The 9,544-nt window shown below is 38.2% G+C and overlaps 1 protein-coding gene across 1 annotated transcript; it reads right to left on the reverse strand.

The window, feature by feature from the left end:
- Positions 1 to 7,547: 7,547 nt before the first annotated feature.
- LOC105217833 (enhancer of split mgamma protein) lies at positions 7,548 to 8,834 on the reverse strand. The gene has a single exon (XM_011193058.3). The coding sequence runs from the start codon at positions 8,521 to 8,523 to the stop codon at positions 7,861 to 7,863; it is 663 nt and encodes a 220-aa protein (XP_011191360.1). The 5' UTR covers positions 8,524 to 8,834; the 3' UTR covers positions 7,548 to 7,860.
- Positions 8,835 to 9,544: the final 710 nt, after the last annotated feature.

Genomic DNA, 9,544 nt, shown 5'->3' on the forward strand with positions numbered 1-9,544 from the left:
CACCATACAACTGGAGGAGTTGTTCAATAGCATGAAGTAAAAAGATTGTAACAAATAAAACAAAACGAATTAGCCTATTTTTTAGTTGACATTATTTAATTGTGGTTGATGATTTTCGATCAGTTAGCCGTTTGTAAAAGTTGATATCGCTGTAACACTTGGTGAATTGTATATCCTGATCTAGAAGATTTCCTACATGATATGTATATATTCTTCGATATACATATATCGAAAAGTTGATGGTAGTTTTTTTCGATTTTTTTAACGAGAGAATAGTGGAACGCACCAGTAGCCTGTTGTATGCTTATTGAGCATAGATCATAGAATAATATCTGTTTTCTAAGCTCAATTCGTGAGTTTAATATTTTTAATGAGGGGGTCCTGGTATTCCGAAAAATTATCCTTAAGAGTGTATTTAGTTAATTAGATATCACTGCGTTGTTGAGTGATTTCTTATATTAGTTTGGCAAATATCTCCCTTCCGCTTTCTTGCTCTTTATTCAATGCTTTATAAAAACAGTTACAGTGATCGGAGTTCAAATATGCGCCGTTTCGTTCGATAATCTGTTGCCATCTTAACGGCAACTTCATAATACCCCCCTCGTAGATTTGCGAAGATCTCGGACAGCCACTTTTCACAAGCCTCTTTTGAGTTCAACTTTACACCACCTAGGGCGTTCGCCATGGACAGGAACAGGTGGTAATCACTTGGCGCTATGACCGGGCTATATGGTGGATGCGACAAAACCTCCCATCCGAGCTCCCCTAGCTTCTGACGAGTCATAAACGAAGTGTGTGGTTTGGCGTTGTCCTGGTGGAACACTACACCCTTCCTGTTTGCCAATTCTGAACGCTTCTGGTTGAACGCCTGCCTGTTAAACGGTCAAGTTGTTCGCAGTAGATGGTAGAGTTAAGCGTCACAGTTCTTCTGCCGGCGGGCTTATCCGTCGTTTTCACCCGCTCTGAATCGTCAAAACCATTCCTCCGCAGTTCGAAGTGATAGAGTACCATCCCCCAAAACACCATTAATTTCATGGATCGTTTCTCTAGCGGATTTGCCTTTAACGAAGGAAAATTTTAAAATAGTTAGTGAACTCCATGTTTACACGTCTATAACTGTTGAACGCAATATCCAAACTAATCATGAATAGCGTCGTTTTGTAGGTTATGTCAAGACCTTTCAGTATAGTATTTCCAGATACGAGCTCTGTAGCCGCGAAATTTAAAAGACAAAAAGGAGGATCTTTTTCAACCTAATATATACATACTCAATACGACAAAAAAATTGTGTTAACTTCTCTTGTTTTTTTTTTTATAAATCCTTTACTTTTATAATATAAAAAAAATTTCCATTCGATATTAAACAAGTATATTAAGTATGTCTTTTTGCAAATAATACTTCTTATTTAATTTACAATTTCTATAGCTCATAACATATATAAAAGTAACATTTTCACAATCATATAATACATTCATATGATATGTCCAGAAGTTATATTGAAGATTTTTTACATAATTTAGTAAACAAAAATAGTTTATCCTCATAAGTACATAGTAAGTCAGTCTTACAAGCCGACACATTCTTATCTAATTTAGTCTATTGTGTGTGGCTAGTTAAAAATAGAACAACAGTAAATACATTTATATTAATGTTTATCAATAATGCACAAGCGGCGACGCCGTTAAGTATGCGACAAGTGCACGATTATACTCGTGCTTGCAACTTGAAAAAGAAATAATAAAAAAAGCAGACAAAATGTTTATAAATACACAAGATAAACGTCGACTACGAGGGCGAGGGACTCAATACAAAGGACTCTGTTGTATGGCTTGTAATATACTGATATATGTATGTACATGCAAAGGTTTGAGATACATTTAATAGGGTGTTCCTGTTGTTAGGGAAGGTTTTTGAGTATTAAAATTTTTGCTATGAAGTTTTTGCTAATACCAATATAGTTTTTTAAGCTTCATGATTTTAGTTAATCACCTAACTTTAGTAGTAACAAAACGGATTAATTCGAAGCATCGAATGCTGTGGAAATTTCTCGTTTCACGGTCATCCTGATAGATGCCGACTACTTAATATCATGTTTTTAAAATGAAGTTTGCGTAATCGATACCACAATATCGCAATCATATCTCTCATTCTAGGAAAAAAAAACGAATTATAATTCTTTGTGCAGAGTTATGGAACGTAACCTGATATGTCTACACAGTTCTATATATAAAGGGGTTTTCAATAAGAGAACTAGAACAGCAAACGACGCCATATTTTTTCCGCTCTTTTGATATTTCTCTTCGGTAAGGTTTGCCATTTCATCATGGATAACATCCAACAACGTGTCGAATGGCCTCAACTTTAAGAGTACTACGTCCTCCAAAGCGATGAGGCTCATTTCTGGCAAAATATGCGTTATTGGTCAGTCAGTAATCCACACGTACTTCATGAGTTCGTACTTCTTCCGTGATGATCAAGACGGTTTCGTTACTGTGACTTGAAATCGCTACCGCTCAATGATAACCGAATATTTTTGGCCCGAATTGGATGATATGGACTTAGACAATATGTGGTTCCAACAGGACGCCGACACTTGCCACAAAGCAAATGTCACAATCGATTTATTGAAAATCAAGTTTGGTGAACGTGTTATCTCATGAAAAGCCTCGGTCGAGCGATTTGACGCCATTAGACTATTTCCTGTGGGGCGACGTCAAGTCCATGGTCTATGCCAACAAGCCAACGACGATTGATGAACTTCGTACGAATATCAAACGTGAAATTGCAGCAGTCTCCGATTTATGCTTGAAAACCGTCGAACATTGGGTTGAGCATATGCACTTCTGCAAGCGTGCCCGGTGTTGCAAAAAAAAAAAAAATAATCGAGTGTACTTTCTCAGGAATAATGAATTTCTGATCAGAAGACTTTTTTAGTGACTTTTATAGAAGAACTCTTTATTTTCGACCAAAAAAAAACCTTAGTCTTATTTTATCCGTTTTATTGGTGACATTTCTCAAAAATATTTTTCAACTGTTAATTTCAATTTTAATAAGTTTTCATCAATTTAAAGTGAATTAAAAAAATATAATGTATAGGTGGCAACACTTTAAATTGCTATTTAAATTATCCTTTTGATCCAAAAAAAAACCTAAATGATACAGTAGTGGTACTCCTTGCACTGTGAGTGTAACGAATTTTCGTTGTGTAACACATTTTCGTTGCAATCAATCAATCGAATTTACAACTAAATCTCACCACAAAAAATATGACCCACCCTAATATAACAAAAAATATTGACACGGCATACAAAACCACATCTGGCTGGCAAACCATAGCCGTTTACTGTATAGTAATCGGTTCGCCTCTTGTTGATATATATACGAGTATGTATGGTAATGTGACACCGAAGGAGCAATATAGCAATTTAGGACCTGATCCCCACATACACACATACGTATATTTGCATTTATGCACAAATGTTGTCACAGCACTAAACACGAGTGATTTTTGTTTTCATTTACTTAATTTATTATATTTAATTTCATTTTTCATCTCAACTCTGTTTACATTACCTCCTTCAATGAATACCATCAGGCACGAATCTTCACATTAATGTGTAATGTATGTACGAGTCTCTGTGCACGCATGTTAATTTGTATTATATTCCATGTTGAATTTGTATACATTCTCCTACGTGCTCAAACAAAGCATTCGAGGATGGGTTAAAAAACACGTTGTCGAGGCAGCAACAGTTGAAGCACACGCCTTTCGTACCAAACAACTAACCGATCCCTATCCAACTATACGCCTGGCGGGCCGTTGCGCATGCGCGTGTTGAATGAGATGAGCCTATTAGTGCGCAATCATCATTACAGAAGCCTCGTCGTCCACGCTTTGGTAGCTCAACCATAGCGTACGCGTCCATACAATTGTCCGGTGATTGCATGAGTGTGTGTGTGCGATCCTTTGTGTGCGGCTGCGCCCATGGGGGCATATTCTTCGTGCGTTGCTGTTTTTATTAGTCGTTCGTGTTTTTATTTAACATTTTTTCATTATTTTAATTTTATTTTATTTATATAAAAAAATTGTCTTGCTGCGATTTCTGGTTTTACACAATCCTCGGCTATTCAGCGCTCCACTGCCATTGTTGTATTGTCATATATAATTGTATTATGCGTAGTATATGTACGTTAGTATATGTATGTATGGAATAGTCTGTATGCTTTGGTCCTTACTTCGTGCTCGCTTTGGGTCGAACGCTGTCCAGTCAGGGGTCACACACACGCATACAAACGTCCCATTATGAACTGATTAGGCACGCTGATCTTATCTTATGCATTTTTACGTACATATCTGTGTGTACATTTGTATGTGTGGTAATCTCCATTACCACTAGCTGTTCTCTCTCCCTTGGCTCACGCTTTTTTATGTCTTGTGCCCTCTACGCCTTTGTCTTGTCGCTGTGGCTCTTCAAATACGACGTCCTGCATGATTATTCCTTTTCTGTTGTTGCTTGTGCTACAATTTTGTAACCTTAAGAAATTAATACAAAACACATAGAAACGAAAAAAATACCAAAATTAAGCAACAACAAATGTGTGTATATAAAAAATTTTAATTGTGTGCACACGTGTTCAAATTATCAGCAGGATTTTTGGCTACTTTTTTTCTGACTGGTCATCAGCACTGCACGCATTTACTTCTTTTTTATTGGATTTTTCTTTGGTTTTTGTTTTTGTTTTCGGCATAAAAAGTGGATGGATCTTCGGTCAGCAAACCCGAATTTTCAATTCTACATGCACCACCTCTATTAATCACAGCAATGAATTGTGATTTAGGTTTGTCCTTTGTTAGGCGATCTTGCCGTAGGAAAGATATAAAAGCGAGTAAGGGGGTGCTAAGTGCGAGTCGCACATTTTGTACCCATGAACGAACGAAGTAGTTGTGAAATCTCAGTCTAAATTATTAATACTGAATTTAAAGTAGGTCATCAATCGTTCATCAGTCCTATCGACGCTAGTTGTGTATATTATTACTAAATAAAGGTTCCCAAATCTAGCAAACTATCAATAGAACTCTGGAAGGAAACTCTTAGTCGCCAAGTGTTCTCCAATACTTGAAATGAAGAAACTACACGTTAGAGAGAGAGTTATCTCTTTCCTTTTGGTACTATCAATGTTAGAGTTATCCCGTTCATCGGGATTAATTCAATTATGTATGATCTATGCTTACTTAAGTAGCCGTCTTCGAATCGTTATACATATGTATGTATATCAGTTCTGCTCTCTTGCCAAGAACGAAGAAACAATAACAAAATTATTCAGTTGAATTTGTTGAAAAAGAATATGTGGAAACCGCATCAGAGGTGTATAACCAGTTCACAGTTTCCTGAGAAAACAATTTCCTTAGAATCCATTAACTTTCTTAGAACAAAACATCTTTCTTTCTTGAAAATTGTGTTTTTGAGCTCCTAGTAACACTTAATGACATGATTTTTCAAAATTTTGACTGTTGTCTTTCTTGAGTACAACGATCGATACTTAGCTTAGGGATTTACAAACAAATCATTTCAAATTGATTGACAAATATAAAAGCTGTTTTTTATCGGAACCCGCAGTTAGGATCGCCAATTTGCTCCACATCTTAATAACACACTATTAGAAACCATCCATCCAATCATTAAACCCTACGCAATGTTGCATGGGTATTAACGCATTCATTTTCCATGGCTCTATATCTTGTTTAAACACGCTTCTTTGTAGTCGCCCCCAAGGTATTGATGCTGACCATAACAAATAAAGCGAACCTTATCGTCATGATTCTCATACATTCGTAAAACATTATTATTTTTAATTAGAAACCCAATAAAAAGGAGCTACGTTCAAAGATACATACGAATTTGGGTACAATAAAAGACAGCGAAGCGCTAAAGAAAGTGAAATGCGTAGTTTGGTAGAAAATTAGGAGGTTGCAACACTTATAATATACTACATTTATTTACTTTTCCTTTACTGCTCACACTCAAGCGTCGAACTACCTGTATTGATTCGATAGCTGACAGGTTGGTTGGTGTTCCAAATTATTGAGGTGCACCGCCGCATAAAAAGGATTTGATTTGATTGACGTGCAGGAAATAGCAGGTATCGCTTTTGATTTTTATTTCTTTATTATAATTGGGGAATAATAAGGGAATCTCATGAAGACAGGTATCATAGTGATACAACAAATTTTGATTGAACAATATTATATATTTCTGTTAGTGTTTATATGTATGTTTGTGTGTATATATTCGTGCCATTGATCCGCCTTTTGATTTGGTAATTTTTATACTATTAAATATATGCATTTAAATAGCAGGAGATTTAGACACAGTTTAGGCGATCTCTCTCGGTGTATCCAAGTTAATGCATAATATCCGGTCATTTTTGGTTATTATTATTGTTCTAACAGTCCTTGGTTAGTTATTAATCTTTATTGTTTCGGTATATTGATCTTGCCTTAGACGACTATCTTTGAAATATATATATATTATTGAGTAACTTACATTTTAAACTGGCCTGAGGAGAATTTACATATAGAACCTTTGGGCATAGCTCGGTGGGTATGGGCATTCTGTCAAGTACCGACTACTTGAATCCATTGCTGAACTGGGAAAGAAGATTGAGACCTAGAACATAGAACCTGGAAAAATACGGCTGACGTAAAGGATGGTTTAAAAATGGAGAACGGGATAGGAGCGGGAATATACTGTCCAGAGTTAGGTGTAAGGCAAACTTCCGAACCCGGATGTGTTTGCTATTGGGAAACCCGCAGAGCTAGCCACGGAAATGTCAGGAGCAAGGTACAAGAAAAACAATGGAGTAACTCTTGTGCACTTGTCCTGCATTATCAAGGCAACGTTTTTGGCACTTGTGGGCCTCAAAATATCAGAATCTAGAAGAGGAAACCATGTATCCTATTTAAATTCGCATCAAGCACAGGCATCTTAAAGGAGGACTACTCTTCGTGGACAACGTCATCACGTCCAGTATAACCTAAGTTAACCTACATTTTAAACAGAAAACAGACTCAATGTAGAGAATTCGATCGAAGCTGGAATATAAGCTAAGCTCGTGAGCATTCACGAGTTGAGAATCAAAATACAATTAATTTGTCTTCGACGAAAGACTTCTTTTAGACTTAGCACTTAGGTCCAAAATATGATTAATATAAACTCTTAGCAATGCATTGATCTTATCGAATTTTATTGAACTCAACGTCTTTCATAGCAAATGCAAAAGCTATTGTAGATCTGCACACATCGAAACTAAAGCTTCTAGACCTCTAATTATGTGGTTAATTAGACTTATTTAACATTTTCATAACTACTCATGGTATCTAATACGGTTCATGATCCACTTTATGTGGTTGACCTGAAGTGTTTTTCAGTCAATATAGTGCTATTCAGTTTTTGTAGTTTCAAAACACCATCCATCCTCAAAAGCTGTTACTTTTCCTGAAAGCGAAGCTTAGTGAAAATAAAAAAGTCACAAATTTATCTTTCTTCATTTCTTATTATTGTATATTTTTTCAATGTTACTTAAAATATTTTTTTTAAATTTTCTCTAATTCAACTATAATGTAATAAACTTAATGACAATGTTTAACAATTGTGTGGTAATCACATCGATTCAATGCTTATGTAAATGGCGCTGGAAATGTGGCCAATAACAAATGCTTCTCCTCTACTTTAAAGCTTTATATTTAACGGTAATTGACGGCAGATCCTGGTTGGTGACTGCACGTCTGGAAGACTTTATCACTGAGTATAAATTTGTTTTGTACTGGGAACTGCTGCTTCGGCTAGACTTTCGACAGTCTACCATGGACGCCAGACATCCTCCTCCTCAGCCTGTGCGACATTGGTGGCGACGCGTGCATCGATGGGTGAATGTTGGGTATAGGTGGTCAACAGACTTTGGCTCATACAACTGCTGCTAAGCTTCTCACTGCTGGCGCTCGAGTTGGGGCTGCCATTGTAGCTGGAGATGGGCGAAATGGGCACAGAGTAATGTGTGCGGCCGGTGTTGCTGGCAATATGTACGGATAGTGGTGCGGTAATGGGTGTTGGTGGCTGTACGGCGGGTTGCAATTGATTTAAACGCTGGCCAAGATGTGTCATCAGTTGTGTGCCAAGATGAACATTCACATCGGGTAGCTGGGAGAGTGAGCGTGATACCTCGTTAACGGCATGTATATAACCAGAACGGAAGCCTTCAGCTTGTGACATGGCGCCACCCTTTGAGGCAGCCGCTTTGCGTTGTTGCTTCAATTTTTGTAAATGCGACACGGTCAACTCGAGTATATCGGCCTTCTCCAGCCGTGTGACATGTTCACCCTCCGACTCCAATGTGACGACCATTAAATCCTTCAGCTCATCCAAACACTTGTTGATGCGTGCGCGCCGTTTACGCTCCAGCATTGGCTTCATCACTTTGCGGTATTGATAAGTCTTAGACATTTCCGATACTTGGATAGACATTTTGTTACGAAATTTATGAAATATTCTTTACGATCGTTCTGTGTGTATAGCACTAAAATCCAGTGTGTGTTTCACTGTTGAGTGTTTGCGTTGGAATGCATGTTGCTGTCCTTAGCCTACAGCCTTTTATACTCACGCGTCGTGTACAGGAATGCTGGTATGAGTACAACCCTCAATTGTTCTCCGTTTTCGTAAAGTAAAGACATGCAAGCTGGCGTCGCAGAGAGACTTACGCTCACTCGTCCTTTATGAACTTGGCGCACATGTTGTTGTTGTGTTGACTTGTGTACGCTCACGTTAAAATAGGAATCAACCCTCTATTTTCTTATCCTGAACGCTTCGTCGCTTGCGTGCCAGCGCACACACACATGCGCACCCCTCACTCTAACCTTCTTCCAGTGCTCCCTTTCAAACTGCCCATTCCTTTGCATGATTGTATTTATTTTGTATGCTTGTGTCTTGCAAGTCACCCTTCTTGCGTTTGTTCTATGCGTTTCGAACGGCTCGGTTTATAGGGGAGGAAATCAAATATCACAATACACGCAAAGACACAGGATCTTTGATCGCTCCAAACCGTGGGAACTACGTTCCTTGCAAGTTTCTCACACGTCCTATGTGCTCACCTGCGCATGCAGCCAGAAGACAGCCGGACAATATGCCAGTCAGCTCGTCAGTCAGTCAGCCAGCCGGCGAGGTGAGCAAGGATAAGGGCGCACACATACACCCTTAAGGAGTATGCGGTTGCATTGCTATGCAGCCAGCCGGGTCGAGTCGAGTCGGGTATTTCGAGCAAAGCATGGGAATTTTGCAATCTGGTCGTCCGTTATGCGGTCTTCACGGCTGTGAAGGACGGCTGGCGTGCATTGAGCTGTATGGAGCTCTCGTTGATCGTTGAGTACGACTGTAATGAGTTGAAACGTCACAGCTGTGTTGTGCTACTGCCGTTAACATTTCTTTGATTGCGATTTGTAGTTCGGTACTGTGCCTTGCGCATGTGTGTAATAATCCTTAATCGTTGTAT

The sequence above is a fragment of the Zeugodacus cucurbitae genome, chromosome 2 (genome assembly GCF_028554725.1).
Source record: "Zeugodacus cucurbitae isolate PBARC_wt_2022May chromosome 2, idZeuCucr1.2, whole genome shotgun sequence".
Lineage (NCBI taxonomy): Eukaryota > Metazoa > Arthropoda > Insecta > Diptera > Tephritidae > Zeugodacus > Zeugodacus cucurbitae.